Source organism: Thalassophryne amazonica, chromosome 8 (assembly GCF_902500255.1).
Source record: "Thalassophryne amazonica chromosome 8, fThaAma1.1, whole genome shotgun sequence".
NCBI classification, from domain to species: Eukaryota; Metazoa; Chordata; class Actinopteri; order Batrachoidiformes; family Batrachoididae; genus Thalassophryne; species Thalassophryne amazonica.
The window spans coordinates 101,937,158-101,955,597 of record NC_047110.1 but is presented as its reverse complement, the minus strand read 5'-3'; the positions used below and the strand labels follow the sequence as shown (position 1 = coordinate 101,955,597).

Below are 18,440 nucleotides of genomic sequence, written 5' to 3'. Positions count from 1 at the left end.
CCATACTTTAATATAATATAATGGTTTCATGTAGTTTTCCTATCATTATGGAATACACCGGATACTAGATAACATAATATATTGAAGTGTTTTACAGTAAACAGAAAACCTGAACTGATGCATATTTTATGCACTTGTTATCCTATTATGAACAATGGTATAACATGGTATTTTGTTAAAAAAAATTGTCAAAAAATCTTAATGTTTTGGTATTTTTGTTTAGCATTACTAATGATATAGATTTTTTTATTTAAAACATTTTCACAGGATCAATGCTTAAATATGTCCAAGGAGCACCAAGTCAGCAAGAGGATGAGTCAGATGATCAACCATCTACGTCAAGCAGCCAACAACCCCAGAAAGGTTCAAGTTCAGGTACAGAGACACACACCTTAGAATGTAGTAGGCCTACTACATCCACATCTGAAAGCCTTCCGTCAGATGATGCAGAGATAAATGTGCCATCTCCAACAGACCCCGCCCTTTGGCCTGCAAATATTTCAGACACTGACAGGGTTGAGATTGTGAGAAGAGGACCATTTAAGGTTTCAGACACATTTCCTTTTCCAAGAGGCCCAGATGGAAGAGCATTTCACACAATCTACAGTATCTGAAATCTGGAATCTACAGTGTTTTTTATTTAATTTAATTCTAATGCTGCTGTTAAGAAAGTTATTTATTATTTATACATTATAAATGGTGCTGCTGTTCTTTACTGTTATTGGCCTTACTTATTATAACATTGTAAATGTTCATTGCTATATGTGTATTTAATGTGAATTTTAATAAATAGTAACGGTTTGAGTAGAACTTTTGTGTGTGTGTGTGGGGGGGGGGGGGGGGCTCCCTGACCAGTTATGCTTAGGGCCTCCAAAACCTTAGCAGCGGCCCTGCTTTTCGGTCAAGCCAACACTCGTCTATAGGGTCCGGGCTGCGGATGAGCCAAGCTAAATTCACGGGTGAAGGATCCAATCACACTCAAATCCCGGCAACTCTTTGTTTTGGTAATGAGACTGTCTCATCCCCGGGTCTAATTGATACTGGAGCCGAGGGAGATTTCATTGATTTAGCATTAGCATCCAAGGCTAAAATACCTCTTGAAGCTCTTCCTTCCCCACTGTCTGTGCATGTGTTAGATGGCACTCCACTTCCAGCCATTACTCACCATACAGTTGCGGTCATATTAGTGGTGTCGCGGAATCACAGAGAGATAATTCAGTTTTATGTTATCCCATCATCATCTCCCTTGGTTTTAGGCCATCCTTGGGTCTCTAAACACAATCCCGGTACTGATTGGCAGTCCGGGGATATCATTCAATGGAGCGAAGCCTGCCTCAAGGGTTGTCTTAGTTCCTCAGTTCCCCCCAGCGTGGTGATCAAGGAGAAGGTCCATGCACCTCCTGACTTGTCCTTAGTTCCTCCAGAGTATCACGACCTTGGTGAAGTGTTCAACAAGGATCATGCACTGTCACTTCCTCCTTACCGTCCTTATGACTGCGCCATCGACTTGCTTCCTGGTGCTCCTCTATCTTCGGGTAGATTGTACAACCTCTCCCGCCTGGAACGCAAGTCGATGGAGACCTACATCCGGGACTCTTTGGCAACTGGGTTGATCCAGCCCTCTTCGGCTCCCCTTGGAGCAGGATTCTTTTTTGTTGGTAAGAAGGACGGTTCCCTTCGCCCCTGCATTGATTTTCGGGGGCTAAACGCCATAATGGTCCGCAACCGGTACCTACTACCCCTACTATATTCGGCATTTAGTTCCTTGCATGGAGCGACCATATTCTCTAAATTGGACCTCCGAAACGCCTACCACCTGGTGCGTGTCTGGGAAGGGGATGAGTGGAAGACGGCCTTTAACACACCATTGGGACATTTTGAGTACCTGGTCATGCCCTTCAGCCTGACCAATGTACCAGGTGCTAGTTAACGATGTGCTGCGCGACTTCCTCAAACGGTTCATTTTTGTATACCTTGACGACATACTGATTTTCTTCCCGGATCCTCAAACCCATACCGAACACATCCGACTCATTCTCCAATGATTGTTGGAGAACCGTTTATTTGTCAAAGCTGAAAAGTGTGGGTTCCACCTCGACACTGTTTCCTTCTTTGGGTTCATTATTTCCCATAATCAGGTCAAACCCGATCCAGCTAAGGTCAGAGCTGTAGTAGAGTGGCTGGTCCCGTCCTCGGTTGAGCAGTTACAGCAATTCCTTGGGTTCACTAACTTTTACCGGCGTTTCATTCGCAGATTTAGCCAGGTTGCAGCTCCCCTCACCGCTCTCACGTCCTCCAAGACTACCTTTCAGTGGACACCTCAGGCAGACAGCGCCTTTACTCTGCTTAAAAATCGGTTCGCAACTGCACCAATTCTCACTCAACCAGACCTGGACCACCAGCTCATTGTGGAGGTAGATGCCTCGGACTTGGGGCTGGGTGCGGTCCTGTCTCAGAGGTCGGAAAGCGACAACCGGGTACATCCGTGTGCTTATTTTTCACGACGTCTGTCCCCCACTGAGAGGAATTATGACGTGGGTAACCGGGAACTCCTAGCAGCTAAAGAGGCACTAGCCGAGTGGACACATTGGCTGGAGGGGGCCGCAGTTCTGTTCATCGTTTGGACAGACCACCGCAATCTGGAGTACATTCAGTCCGCCAAACGATTGAACTCCTGGCAAGCCAGATGGTCGTTGTTTTTTGGAAGATTTAACTTCACCATTTCATACCAACCAGGCAGCAAAAACACTAAACCGGATGCTTTGTCTCATCAGTTTTCTTCATCCTCACCAAGGGAACCTCACAGTACTCCAGAAACCATCCTTCCCTGATCCATGATTGTGGGGGCGCTTGGATGTCGAGTGAGCCATCCAGGAAGCCCTCACTCGCCATCCAGATCCTGGGGGAGGGCCACCCGGTCGGCTTTTCCTCCCACCGGAGACAAGATCTCAGGTACTTCATTTCTGTCACTCATCCAAGCTGGCCTGCCATCCCGGAGTTCACTGCACCCTGGAACTTCTTCATCACCGCTTTTGGTGGCTCATGGCCGAAGTGGATGTCAGGGAGTTTGTTCAAGCCTGTTCAGTCTGTGCCAGGGACAAGACTTCCCACCAACCTCCCGCTGGACTTGTACAACCGCTACAGATTCCCGGCCGCCCTTGGCCAAATATCGGAGTGGACTTTGTCACCGGACTTCCTCCATTCCAGGATAACACAGTCGTCCTCACAGTCGTGGATCGGTTCTCCAAGGCAGCCCACTTTGTGCCCCTTCCGAAGATCCCATCTGCCCAGGAGACTGCTGACCTTCTCGTCCTCCATGTGGTCTGGCTGCATGGCATACCCCTGGACATCATATCTGACTGAGGGCCCCAGTTCACCTCGTAGGTCTGGTGTAACTTCTGTACCACCCTTGGGACCTTGGTCAGCCTATCATCCGGGTTCCATCCCCAGACCAACGGGCAGGCAGAACGGGCCAACCAAGACCTTGAGACCACCCTCCAGTGTGTCTCAGCGGCCCACCCGACGGACTGGAGCCTACACCTGCCCTGGGTGGAGTATGCCCACAATTTGCAGGTATCCTCAGTCATTGGACTTTCTCCCTTTGAAGCCTCCTTAGGCTACCAACCTCCTCTCTTTCCATCCCAAGAAGCCGATATATCTATTCCGTCTGTGCAACTTCACCTGCATATGAACGCTGGCTCTTCACTCCATCTTCGCCAGAAACTCAGCGTACCTTCCACGGTAACTGGCCTCTCGTTGTGCGTTCCTACACATTGTGATTTCAAGGTTAATTCTGAGCTCCCAAGCTCATAAAAGCCTTTTCTGTATTTTTGTGCTGTTAGTCTGAGTTTTCTAGCTCAGAGTTTTGTCGCCGCTTTTCTACAGCTTCAGCTTGTTCCTACAAGCTGCAGCTCATTTCAGCGTTCTGGACTCAGCCAAGACAAACTGTTTCTAATTGACTGTGATTTTTTCTACCTTTTGGAATTCACTTGGTTCAGTATTCACCCATCTGTGTCCCACTGTTGCTGATTCTGGACTGCCATTTTGTGTACTGATCTTTGCAAGTATATTCACTAAAGCCTTTGGAACATCAAACTCTGGTGTATGTGTTCAGCATTTGTGCCCAATCGTTTCTGGTTTCAAATTCTGATACATCCACCAAGCACGTGTCTCAATGTTGAGGACCTCAGCGGTTGGAGAAGACCGCCAGGATGCCCATATTTCATCTTGCTGTGGCAGACAGATGTAACTTTTGGGAGGCAGGGACTGACCCGACGCCTGCCTGTGTGGAAGGTGGTTTCATAGCTTGTTGGATGTAGCAACACGCACCACCAGTCCATGCTCCCAAACCTGACCTGTATCCACAATGAAGTTGCTGTAATGATGTTTCATTTTAGCATAGAAACAAAATGCTTTGTTTTGCTTGTGTATGAAATAAACTGCTCAGGATCAAATCCTTCCTGCACATGCCTCACATATAAGATGCACCTCACAGGAATGTGTAAAGTGCATGAATAGTATTTATTGTAGGCGTACTTATGACAGATTGATAAGATATGCGTGCTGATATGAATTAGTTTTTACCTTTGGAATGGAATAGCCCATGAGTTCTGTGTCTTTGGTTGTACAGTGCTGGACACTGAGAGGAACACTGTTAGAAACCCTCTGCACTTCATGGATCACAGCCTGGATGGGGAGAATTGAAACATGTTTTTCTATTTAATATGAAAATTTGAACTGTCCAGGAACAGGTTTGTTAAAAAAATGTTATCACTAACAGAGGGCCCTATCTTGACAAGCCTGAATGCATCATCTAATTCAGTGGTGTCCAAAGACATTCCAGAAAGGGCCAAGAGGGTGCAGGTTTTCTTTGCAACTGCTGACTCCACCAGGTAGTTTCACTGATGAACTCATCCCATCTGCTCAAAGTGATGTCAAAAGTGAGAGGTTTTTTTGTTTTTGGCAAGGAAGATAATCTACATTTAGAACATGAAAGTGCAATAGCAGTATAGTCCAGGAGCCCAAAGCCATTTTTTGGTCTAATCTGTAAATTTTAAGGGGACTGAACAACACTGACAATCCAGTCTCAGTATACTATGGTCTACAGAAAAATGTATGGTGATCATCTCAGGGTGGTAGCTGTAGCCAGGTTGGGATAAGTGAAGGATTACACAGGGGTCAACATTGAAAACTGTCAAAATCATACTGAAAATCATAGCAGATTATTTGTGGGATCATAAACATTCCAAAAAGATACCGTCCATAAACAATTGCATTGTGTTCATCTGTACTGCTGGGGTGCCCTCTCTCTCCCTCCCTCTCTCTTCCCTCGTCATCTTGTCAGTGGAGCTGATTATCGTTGTATTTTTAAATATACTAAATGTGCATGTGAAAAATCAACACTGTGTGGAATACTCATAATTTACCTGCACATAAGGCATGTTGTGTCTGTCCTCAAAACTGGCCTCATGCTTCTCTGCCAGCACTTGATCGATCTCCTGCTGACAACGCTCTAATCCAGACAGCAGAAAGAGACACATTTATCATCTACAACTCACAGGAAGATTAAAAGGGGGAACATGTACATGAGATTATGGAGATGTGTATAAACAATAGTTACATATTCGTTCACACCTTGTACATGTGGGTACGTCATCAGGTAGAGGAAAGCCGTGAGCAGTGTGTTGGACGTTGTGTCAGTTCCAGCAAGGTGAAGATCTAAGGCGAACATCATGAGAACTTCTTCAGAAAATGAAGATCCATCATTGCCTCTCTGTGGACAGAATAGTGATTGTCTGAGGTTTTTGTTTAAAAGGTTACAGCTACTAAAATCTGACTTTATACAAACACACAAACCTTGTCCATTTCATCAAAGTAGCAGTCCACAAAGTCTCGTGGCTTTCCAGGGATTCTGGTCTTCTTGTGCTCAGTCACCCACTGCAATGCAATTTGTTGGCAAGTCTGAAGAAAAAGAACGCCTGGAAATTGTATTAATTGGCATCATTAAAGCTGATTTGTTTTGTATTTGTGTTTACTGCAGCAGTTTAGTAAGACATCCGATAGCAACTATGCATGTTGTGATAAAAGCCTTATAATTTGACAAATTTATAACCAAACACATTCCAAAAGCAAATGATATTATTGACCCCTCCTGAATTTTCAGTATGTGACCCAGCCTGCCAACCACTGTTTTAGCTGAATTTTTTAAATATAATTTTATTACCTCCACCAAGGAGGTTATGTTTTTGGTTTTTGTCTGTTTGTCTGTTTGTCAGCAGGATAACTCAAAAAGGTTTGAACAGATTTTGATGAAATTTTGTGGAGTGTTTGGAAATGACAAGAGGAACAAGTGATTAAATTTTAGTGGTGAGCCGGATCACGATCCGGATCCAGGAATTTTTTAAAGGATTCTTCACCATTGCGAGATAGGGGGAATTTTGACATTCTAGTTTCTACGATACGATACGATACACTTTATTGTCCCCTCAGGGAAATTTGTCTTGGACTCATGCTAAGTGCCTTTACAAAAGGAATACAAACAGATACAAGTAAAAACACAACCACATCCATAACAAATTAACATGACAGGAAGTCAGAAGAAACACCATAAGTATTGGACAATTCCAGTTTTAGACATTATTGTTTAGCAATTTGATGGACATGGGGACGAACGAATTTTTGAGTCTATTCAGTCTGCACCGAGGGACTCTATACCTTCTCCCAGAGAGAAGGAGAGTGTACTCTGTGTGAAGGACATGAGCTGAATCCATCAATATCCTCTGAGCTGCTTTCAAGACAGTCTTCATAGAGTGAGCTGAGGGACTGATATTGTTTCTTTCCAGTTATCTTCATTGCATTGTCAATTTGTCTGTTAAGTTTAGTTTTAAGTTGTACAGAGAGGTTGCCGTACCAGGCAGTCATGCCATATCTGACTAGGCTCTCTAGCACTGCCTGGTAAAACAACATTATTTTTTGATTGACTCCATACAAACGAAGTCTTTCAAATGAATTAAAGCTCTGTCTGGGTTTTTGATTTATTAATAAGCTGGAGTGGAAGATTGCTGCTAATCCTCCGCCTCGGCCCTTGCTATGAGCGTTCTGACAGTTAGTGTGACTCAGTGGTGTTGACTCATTTAAACTAACACATTCATCCTGCTGTAACCAGGTTTCTGTAAGGCAGAATAAATCAATATGTTGATCAATTATTATATCATTTACTAACAGGGACTTAGAAGAGAGAGATCTAATGTTTAATAGACCACATTTAACTGTTTTAGTCTGTGGTGCAGTTGAAGGTGCTATATTATTTTTTCTTTTTGACTTTTTATGCTTAAATAGATTTTTGCTGGTTATTGGTAGTCTGGGAGCAGGCACCGTCTCTACGGGGATGGGGTAATGAGGGGATGGCAGGGGGAGAGAAGCTGCAGAGAGGTGTGTAAGAGATGCACAACTAACACCAAATTGTAGCTGAATCTGTACTGATTCAGTAAGGTGTCATCAGATTTGATGTAGCTTCAAATGTTATGGAGCTAGATCCAGAAGAAAACTGCCATTACCGAAATTTTTTTATACAATAACGTTTGAACTAATAAAGACATAAAAGTGATTCCAAGTTCTAGTTGTATGTTTTCATGGTCAAAGATGTCAAAAATAAAGGAAAGAAAAGTGTATGTATCATAGTTTTGGTTGTAACACTGAATTGTTGAATAGATCACTGTGCCAAGGAGGGAATGTCTTTAGGGTCAGTGACCCTATGGCCTTGTTTAGAAAAGTGTTTCATAAATGTTAAAAAATTCATATATTTGTAGTTTAGTTGAACAATAAATTGAATTTTGTCTCTTATTTGTTTTTGTCTATAAGCACATGCAATATCAATATCAGTGCTCAGATGACAGTAACTTCTGGGAAAGGTGCAATAAACTGTGATGCCAAGCACGAAGGATACATGCTATCCAGTCACAGCAGATGAAACTTTTTTTTACTACTGAGGAAACATCATTGTTAGACTTTTTTAGGTTCAATGATTCCACGGCGTGTAGATGTTATGGCGTGAGTGACCCCATGGCTTTGGCGGAGGTTTGCACTCTCTGAGTGCTTCTAGTATTGTATACTAGTATTGTATTTAAATTGCAGAGTTGGTCTTGAGAATTGCCTTTTGGATAACACATGTAAGCCATTGAAAAGTCAACCTGGCCATCATTTTTCAAGATGGTTTCTTGATTAGTTTGAAAACTGGAGTTGTAGTACATTTGCAAAGAATAGACAGATATTGAGATATTGAAGCGCCTTAAGGCAACTCTGTTGTGATTTGGCGCTTCCTCTTCTTTGTCTTTCGGCTGTTCCTGTTAGGGGTCGCCACAGCAGATCAATCGTTTCCATCTCACCCTGTCCTCTGTATCTTCCTCTGTCACACCAACCACCTGCATGTCCTCCCTCAGCACATCCATAAACCTCCTCTTTGGCCTCCCTCTTCAACTCCTGCCTGGTGGCTTCATCCTCAGCATCCTTCTCCCTATATACCCTGGGTCCCTCCTCTGCACATGTGTAAACCATCTTCTCGCCTCTCTGACTTTGTCTCCAAACCGTCCCACCTGAGCTGTCCCTCTGATATGTTCATTCCTAATCTTGTCCATTCTCGTCATTCCCAAAGACAATCTCAACATCTTCAGCTCTGCCACCTCCAGCTCTGCCTCCTGTCTTTTTGTGAGTGCCACCGTCTCTAAACCATACAACATAGCTGGTCTCACTACTGTCTTGTAAACTTTCCCCTTCACTCTTGCTGATATTCTTTGGTCACAAATCACTCCTGCCACCTTTCTCCACCCACTCCACCCTGCCTGCACTCTCTTCTTCACCTCTTTACCACATTCTCCATTACTTTGAATAGTTGACCCCAAATATTTAAACTCATCTACTTTCACCACTTCTACTCCTTGTAACTGCACTATTCCACTGGGCTCCCTCCCATTCACACACATGTACTCAGTCTTGCTTCTACTGACTTTCATTCCCCTTCTCTCCAAAGCATATCTCCACCTCTCCAGACTACTTGTAGACTCAACTTGTTCTCTGCTCTCACTACAGATCACAATGTCATCTGCAAACATCATAGTCCATGAGGACTCCTGTCTGATCTCATCCGTCAACCTGTCCATCACCACTGCAAACAAGAAAGGACTCAGAGCTGATCCTTGGTGTAATCCCACCTCCATCTTGAATGAGTCTGTCACCTGTATTCTAAGTCTAGCTTCTACTACTCTTTCCCATAACTTCATGCTGTGGCTGATCAAGTTTATGCCTCTGTAGTTACTGCAGCTCTGCACATCACCCTTGTTCTTGAAAATAGTAACCAGCACACTTCGTCTCCACTCCTCAGGCATCCTCTCAATTTCCAAGATTTTATAAAACAATCTGGTTAGAAACTCTACTGCCATCTCTCCTAGACATTTCCATGCCTCCACTGGAATGTCATCTGGACCAACTGCCTTTCCACTCTTCATCCTCTTCATAGCAGCCCTCACTTCTTCCTTACTAATCTCTTGTACTTCCTGATTTACTCTCACCACATCATCTAGCCTTTTCTCTCGCTCATTTTCCTCATTCATCAGCTCTTCAAAATATTCCCTCCACCTTCTCAGCACACACTCCTCACTTGTCAGCACATTACCATGTGCATCTTTTACCACCCTAACATGCTGCACATCCGTTCCAGCTCTGTCCCGTTGTCTGGCTAATCGGTACAAGTCCTTTTCTCCTTCCTTACTGTTCAACTTCTTGTACAGCTCGCAATATGCCTTTTCCTTCGCTTTTGCCATTTCTCTTTTCACCTTACGCCGCATCTCCTTGTACTCCTGACTACTTTCTTCATCTCTCCGACTATCCCAAAACTTTTTTGCCAACTTCTTTCTCCTTATGCTTTCCTGGACCTCTTCATTCCACCACCAAGTCTCCTTGTCTTCCTTCCACTGTCCAGATGTCATACCCAGTACTGTCCTAGCTGTCTCCCTCACCACATCTGCAGTACTTTTCCAGTTGTCCAAAATTGCTTCCCCTCCAACCAGTGCTTCTCTCACCTGCTCGCTAAATTTCACATAACAGTCTTCCTCCTTCAGCTTCCACCATCTGATCCTTTATTGAGCTGTTACTCTCTTCTTCTTCTTTACCTCTAAAGTCATCCTACGAACAACCATCCTATGCTGTCTAACGACACTCTCTCCTGCCACCACCTTACAGTCTCTGAGTTCTTTTAGCTTGCATCTCCTATAAAGAATGTAGTCCACCTGTGTGCACCTTCCTCCACTTTTATCTGTTACCTGTGCTCCTCCGTTTTCTTAAAGTAGGTATTCACCACAGCCATTTCCATCCTTTTTGCAAAATCAACTACCATCTGTCCTTCCCCATTCCTGTCCTTGATACCATATCTACCCATTACTTCCTCATCACCTCTGTTCCCTTCACCAACATGCCCATTGAAGTCTGCTCCTATCACCACTCTTTCATGCTTGGGCACACTCTCCACCACCTCATCTAACACACTCCAGAAATCTTCTTTCTCCTTCCCTGTGGGGCATATACACTGATGATATTCATCATCACCCCTTCAATTTCCAACTTTACACTCATCACCCAGTCAGACACTCGCTGGACCTCCAACACACTTTTAACATACTCTTCCTTTAAAATGACCCCAACGCCATTTCTCTTCCTGTCCTCACCATGGTACAACAACTTGTACTCACCACCGATGCTCCTGCTCTTACTTCCCTTCGACTTGGTCACTTGCACACACAATATGTCTACCTTTCTCCTCTCCATCATATCAGCCAGCTCTCTCCCTTTACCAATCATAGTACCAACATTCAAAGTCCCCACTCTCATTTCCACCCTTCTCGTTTTCTTCTTCTCCCGCTGTTTGTGGAGACGTTCTCCTCCTCTTCTTCGTCATCTTCGCCCAGCAGTAGCCCAATTTCCACTGGCACCCTGTTGGCAACAGCAATGGTGGCAGACGTTGTTAACCTGGGCCTCGATTGATCCGGTATGGAAATTCAATTCTTAGTCTGCATAGTTGGGTTGGTTTGTTTTACGCCGGATGCCCTTCCTGACACAACTCTCCTCATTTATCCGGGCTTGGGACCGGCACTCAGAATGTACTGGCTGCACACCCCATGTGGCTGAGTTGTTGTGATTTGGCGCTATATAAATGAAAATAAATTGAAATTTAAATAGATATGGATGATCTGGGTTTGAAATCATACATATTTTATGCAACCGTATGTTGTGAGATAGAGGGAAGCTTCAAGACAATTGTATAGTTTAAAAATTGATTCTGATATCATACAAAAAAAAAAATCTATGATTCAACAACAAGGTCATCCATATCAGAATAGTCTATACAACTTGAATGCAGTTGCACTATGAAATGGCTGAGTGGATCCTTGTCATTTGATTGGTGGGTTGTATGTTACGTGACATGGATTATTTGTACCATTTGCCGTTGTGTTTCATTGACCGTGCAATAGTTCTTTTTTAGCATGCAATTTTAATGCTATATGATAAGTGCTATTGCACGCCCCGACTACCACGTGTGCTCACACTACCGGGGGTGGCGTTTAGCTAAACATAGCGCGGATTTTGTTTTGCTGTTTGGACAATGATTTATAGGCGCTAATTGACCGTGCTTCTAACAACAAAAATCCACTACGCTTTGAGCCGTTTGGAGGCATGAAGAGCTGTTAGGATGAAAAGCTGGACTAATTTCTGACGTGATTTTTTGCTGGACTGAGGAACTACAAGTCTTTTTTGGGGGGGGGGGGTACACGAGTCAGCGCACGGCATCACGGACTGTTTTAACAAGTTGACTGAGAACAAATCTGAACTTCAATTTAAGGTTCACGTTGGACTGTTGACATCAAAGCACCAGTAGAACACCAAATGTAAGTCCCTTTTCTGTTGTTTATAAATCAATAAAATATCAAATGACAAGAATCTATTTTATCCATTATATAAAACAAATAAAAGTTTTTTCATTCTTTCAATGGAACAAATATTTATTTCGGTAAAAGCTTTCACCTCATTAAATATTCGTACAATTGAACTCAGAAACATTCATTATTTGTATAATATTGTGTTTGTGATGCTATAGATTGGCAGCCTGTGCAGGGTGTACCTCACCTCTCACCCAGTGACCACTGGGACCCTTAACTGGAATAAGCACATTCAGTAAATACATGAATGAATACCAGACATGGACTCTAGCTTAAAAAATTGGTGACCATTTTAAATGACTTCCACATTGTATCCAATCGGCACTTCTCAAGATGTATGGTAAACATATCCAACTAATTATGTCCTCAAAATCAAATTATATTCACCGCTGGTCACAAAACAGCTGTTGTCACCTGTGCAACATGTTGAAAACTCACTCACTCACTCATTCATCTTCTACCGCTCAGTCTGTTTAAGGGTCGTGGGGGGCTGGAGCCTATCCCAGCAGTCATAGAGCGCAAGGCGGGGTACACCCAGGACAGGATGCCAGTCTGTCGCAGGGCCATAAACAGACAAACAAGCACAGACACACCCGCACACACACCCACGGACAATTTAAAGATCCCAATCCACCTAACCCGCATGTCTTTGGATGTGGGAGGAAACCGGAGCACCTGGAGGAAACCCATGCAAACACGGGGAGAACATGCAAACTCCACACAGAAAGGCCACGGAAATTGAACCCATGACCTTCTTGCTGTGAGGCAACAGTGCTAACCACTAATCCACCGTTCTGCCCCATGTTGAAAACTCATGATGGCTCAATATCCAATTATTTTTGGAATGGCTTTGGCTTCAAGTGCACCAGGTTAAATTAAGGTTATCTGCACGAATAGTTATGGGTGGTTGTGATTAGCCAAAGTGTAGCATCTGTACAGTAAATACCACCATTATGTTCAAAATATGTCAGATTTGTTCCAGGTACCCTGGATATTAAATCCTCTAACGGGAAACAGTTTTTCAGCATGTGTATTAAAATTGCTTTTTTTTTTCTTCTTGTAGATTAAGTAAAAAAATATTGTCAAAAATTCTTCAAACTCAACACATACCTCAATATTTTTGAAGGCCTTCGAGAAGGGCAGTGGAAGCTTTCGAACCATGGGAACAGAGCCGTATAGCTGTGAGATAAAGTGTTATTTTAATGTTACCATAAAACTTCTGTTTCCAAGAAAAAAACAACAGTTGGCAGATCAAATTGTTCTGTTCACAATGCAATAAAAAGACAAGTGAACAAAATAAGTACTTTCTAAATCTAACTCATGCACTCTAACTTTGAATTTGCCAATAACTACCAAAGGCTTTGAATATTGTATTTTCAAAGCTGGTGTGTTTTCAGTGTTTTGTGGACTAAATTTCACCAGCACAGTAGTGTTATAGCCAGTTTCCTCCAACACTCAAAATTGTGATGAATGTTTTATGAATGATTTTTTTTTTCCTGCCTCCAGATGTGACACTAGGGCCACTCTTCAGGGCATAAATAACATTTCCATCCTTGAAAACTCCAACTCAAACCTCACCCTATTACTGACTCAAGTAGAAGGAAGGCAATAGGAGCCCAAACAGGTTGAAGCTCTCTGTGTGGTGAAAGCAAAGCATATGTGGATTATAGTCGAACCATGTTCCATGACCCAGCATGTTGTTGCAAATAACCCAATAAAGTTCAACACAATTTTGTTTATAAGTAAGTCTGAAATTGGCACTGAGGCACATTGCTGTCAGTACGTGTCCCTGGACCGATTTCAGTGTGAAATGGATGAGAGTGTACTCCACCTGGACGCCAGTACATTGTGAGTTACTCATCCAGTCAGGGCCGGTACCCATTTGAAGGTGGGTGGAATCAAACTCACGATGACATATTGGTAGCCCATCTCTACTCAGCTACCTGCTCTGTGACCTCAGCAAACTGATCAAGAAACAAACTTTCAAGCCACTCTGCTGCTTCCTTTGTCCTCATCACACATTTCACCAAAATAAGCAACAAAAAAAGATTAACTGATCAAAAGGCAAAATACTAATTTTGCTATGTAGAGCAGGTAGGGTCAAGGAGTTGGACTCACAATATACAGACCTGGGTTCGATTCCCCATCATGCAGCCAATGTTTTTGGACAAGACGCTTCATCTGGAATTGTCCCTGTCCACCCAGCTGTTCAGGGGTACCAGCTTTGATTCAGAAAGTCATCTCTGATGGACCAAGGGGGGATTAAAGTGGCACACTCACATCTGTTTTAGGCTATGGAATCTGTGGATAAGCACGGGTAACTCGGGTCCGATATAGGATTGTTACTATGTCAGTACTAAGACACCAGAGGGAGTTTTTCCTCACCACTGAACCCTATGTGCTTGCTCAGGAGGGTCGGTAAGGTTAGACCTTACCCATGTGAAGTGCCTTGGGGTGACTTTATTGTGATTTGCTGCTACAAATAAACTGAACTAAACTGAAACTGAATAATACTGTGATATTACAAACATAAAACTATAACATCAAAAACAGAATGCATCTTACCATAGCCCAGGGTCCATTAGCTATCTTGGTATTCTCTGTGAAGCACTGAACCATCACTTTGATAAGTTTTTCATTGTAGTCGTAACGTGTACCAACCAAAACCTGGCAGATGATGTTGGAGGCTGCGTTATGAAACATAAGTTGAGGGCTCAAGGTTTTACCTGCAAGAGGCATAATTATTATTATTATTAGTTGTGCTTCAAGGATTTCAGAATTAGGCAGAGAGGAAATTCAAAACGACCTTCTACCAGTTAGATGACGAGACATAATAACGATGGATGTGGATGTGTGAAGCAACAAATGACACACCAACGCTCTTTTCCAACGTGTTAACTGTATATTGTATCTCTCCCAGAATCCTGTGCTCCATGGACTGCTTCCCCAGGCCAAAGTTCCTCAGGGTCATCAGTGCAAAGCGACGATGTTCCTTCCAAAGTGGCCCGTAATTGGCCAGAATGACACCTACAGTGAATACAGTGACAAATACAGTAAAACTCACCTAAACCGTCATTGTATAAACCAGATACTCGCATTCACCGGACAAAAGCAAAAGTCCCAATGCTTTTGTGTGGTTTTCCATGTAATACACACTATATATATAGTAATACTGTGAGAAATCTTGGAGTCATTTTTGATCAGGATATGTCATTCAAAGCGCATATTAAACAAATATGTAGGACTGCTTTTTTGCATTTACGCAATATCTCTAAAATCAGAAAGGTCTTGTCTCAGAGTGATGCTGAAAAACTAATTCATGCATTTATTTCCTCTAGGCTGGACTATTGTAATTCATTATTATCAGGTTGTCCTAAAAGTTCCCTAAAAAGCCTTCAGTTAATTCAAAATGCTGCAGCTAGAGTACTGACGGGGACTAGAAGGAGAGAGCATATCTCACCCATATTGGCCTCTCTTCATTGGCTTCCTGTTAATTCTAGAATAGAATTTAAAATTCTTCTTCTTACTTATAAGGTTTTGAATAATCAGGTCCCATCTTATCTTAGGGACCTCGTAGTACCATATCACCCCAATAGAGCGCTTCGCTCTCAGACTGCAGGCTTACTTGTAGTTCCTAGGGTTTGTAAGAGTAGAATGGGAGGCAGAGCCTTCAGCTTTCAGGCTCCTCTCCTGTGGAACCAGCTCCCAATTCAGATCAGGGAGACAGACACCCTCTCTACTTTTAAGATTAGGCTTAAAACTTTCCTTTTTGCTAAAGCTTATAGTTAGGGCTGGATCAGGTGACCCTGAACCATCCCTTAGTTATGCTGCTATAGACGTAGACTGCTGGGGGGTTCCCATGATGCACTGTTTCTTTCTCTTTTTGCTCTGTATGCACCACTCTGCATTTAATCATTAGTGATCGATCTCTGCTCCCCTCCACAGCATGTCTTTTTCCTGGTTCTCTCCCTCAGCCCCAACCAGTCCCAGCAGAAGACTGCCCCTCCCTGAGCCTGGTTCGGCTGGAGGTTTCTTCCTGTTAAAAGGGAGTTTTTCCTTCCCACTGTAGCCAAGTGCTTGCTCACAGGGGGTCGTTTTGACCGTTGGGGTTTTACATAATTATTGTATGGCCTTGCCTTACAATATAAAGCGCCTTGGGGCAACTGTTTGTTGTGATTTGGCGCTATATAAAAAAAAATTGATTGATTGATTGATATATACCAGATTTTGTATAACAGATTTTTGCTCACATCGGACAAAACGTCCTGTCCCATCATAATGTTTTTTTTTTTGTTGTTGTTGTTTTAATTTTCACAGAGAAGCGGTGCATTTTGGATTTGAGGGTGCAAAGAACGCCGCGTTTGGTTGCTTTGCAGTGGTTGGTGGTGGTGATGCTTGCAGAGTTGTTTTTTCCCCTTAAATGTGGCACAACTGAGGATGTAACCCACCGCTGGAAGGAACAATTTGAGGAACTCCTGCATCAGACTGGAGTGTCCTCTATAGTAGGGGCAGAGCTGGAAGCTGATGGATCATCATCAATTTCTCTGGTGGAAGTCACCGACGTTGTCAAACAACTCCGCAGTGGCAAGGCCCCGGGGGTTGATGAGATCAGAAATGCGTCCAGAAATGCTGAAGGCTCTGGGTGTGGAGGGACTGTCTAGGATGTGACGTCTCTTCAACATTGCGTTGAGGTCTGGGACAGTGCCTAAAGAGTGGCAAACTGGGGTGGTGGTCCACATATTTAAAAAAGGTGACCAGAGAGTGTGTGCCAATTACAGAGGCATCACACTACCCAGGGCCAATAGCTGAACCTCTGATTGAAGAGGAACAATGTGGATTCCGTCGTGGTCGTGGAACAAGTGACCAGCTCTTCACTCTCATAAGGACCCTGGAGGGTGCCTGGGAGTATGCCCATCCAGTCTGCATGTGTTTTGTGGACATAGAGAAGGCGTATGATCAGGTACACCAGGAGATACTGTGGGCGGTGCTGCGGGAGTATGGTGTGAGGGGGGGTCCCTTCTCACGGCCATCCAATCTCTGTGCTCACAAAGCGAGAACTGTGTTTGGGTGCTCAGCAGTAAGTCAAACTCATTTCTGGTGGGGGTTGAGCTCTGGGTCTCAGGGTCTCATCAGTGCTTTTTGCAGATGATGTGGTCTTGTTGGCTTCATCAGTCTGTGACCTCCAACACTCACTGGATCAGTTCGCAGCCAAGTGTGAAGCGGCTGGGATGAGGATCAGCACCTCTAAATCTGAGGCCATGGTTCTCAGCAGGAAAACAACGGATTGCCTACTCTGGGTAGGGAATACAGTCTTGCCCCAAGTGAAGGAGTTCAAGTACCTCAGGGTTTTGTTCACAAGTGAGGTGACAATGGAGCGTGAGATTGGCCAGAAAATTGGTGCAGCAGGGGCAGTATTGCATTTGCTCTGCCATACTATTGTGATGAAAAGGGAGCTGAGCCAAAAGGCGAATATTCGTTTCTTCTCTCACCTACGGTAATGAGGGTTGAGTCATGCCCGAAAGAACTAGATCATGGGTACAAGTCACTAAAATGGGCTTCCTTGGGAGGGCGGTTGGTGTCTCCCTTAGAGATAGGGTGAGAAGCTCGGTCATCCGTGGGAAGCTCGGAGCTGCTCCTCCTTCGCATTGAAAAGAGGGTCATTCCATGTCAAATCACCCAGTTCTGAAAATAATTCACAGGTCATCCTTCAGTCCTGAGTTGCCAATTTGATATGTTGTTACTATGGGAGAGCAATGGTGAAATGCCAAATATAGTCCAATCAATATATTTTGGATTTTCCACATTTTAAGAAAACAGTGATTTCTACCAAATGTAGACACTAATAACTAGCCTGTCATTAGCTTCCCAGCCTTGAAACGTCACATCCTAGTCTAATTTTTAGTGTAGAAGTGGAATATGAAGTCAGTTTTAGAGTATCTGGTGTGTATCCGCCTTCCACAAGGCCCTGAAAATGGTAGAAATTCCAGAATTTTACATGTCGTCCGTATATCGGCTTGCTCAAACGTCTCTCAAAGAGACCAGCTGGTCTTAAAATTCTTTTTGCCATGATTTACATACATTTACATACATGTAACGGATTTTGTCCATTTTAAACTTAAAACAGATTTTGTCCATTTTATTCATATAAAGGATTTTGACTATAATGGACAAACTTCACTGATTTTACTGTATTTGCAAGACATTCTTCACAACTGATGTGTACTAGTGTTAATTTTTTTTGTTACCTGTTTTTTGTTTTGTTTTGTTTTTTGTACGAGGTCTGTTAGAAAAGTATCCGACCTTATTATTTTTTTCAAAAACCATATGGATTTGAATCACGTGTGATTACATCAGACATGCTTGAACCCTCGTGGGCATGCGAGAGTTTTTTCACGCCTGTCGGTTACGTCATTCGCCTGTGGGCAGTCTTTGAGTGAGGAGTGGCCCACCCTCTCG

General features: G+C 43.4%; 1 protein-coding gene across 1 annotated transcript in view; it reads right to left on the bottom strand.

The window, feature by feature from the left end:
• Nucleotides 1-18,440, bottom strand: part of LOC117516192 (cytochrome P450 2F2-like) — a 45,500-nt gene that overhangs the window by 17,204 nt on the left and 9,856 nt on the right. Inside the window, exons 3-9 of the mRNA XM_034177104.1 lie at nt 14,859-15,011; nt 14,550-14,710; nt 13,095-13,163; nt 5,857-5,961; nt 5,635-5,773; nt 5,427-5,512; nt 4,585-4,686 (exon numbers count right to left, since the gene is read on the bottom strand). Coding sequence (XP_034032995.1) covers nt 4,585-4,686; nt 5,427-5,512; nt 5,635-5,773; nt 5,857-5,961; nt 13,095-13,163; nt 14,550-14,710; nt 14,859-15,011 — 815 coding nt within the window. The remainder of the gene's footprint in view (nt 1-4,584; nt 4,687-5,426; nt 5,513-5,634; nt 5,774-5,856; nt 5,962-13,094; nt 13,164-14,549; nt 14,711-14,858; nt 15,012-18,440) is intronic.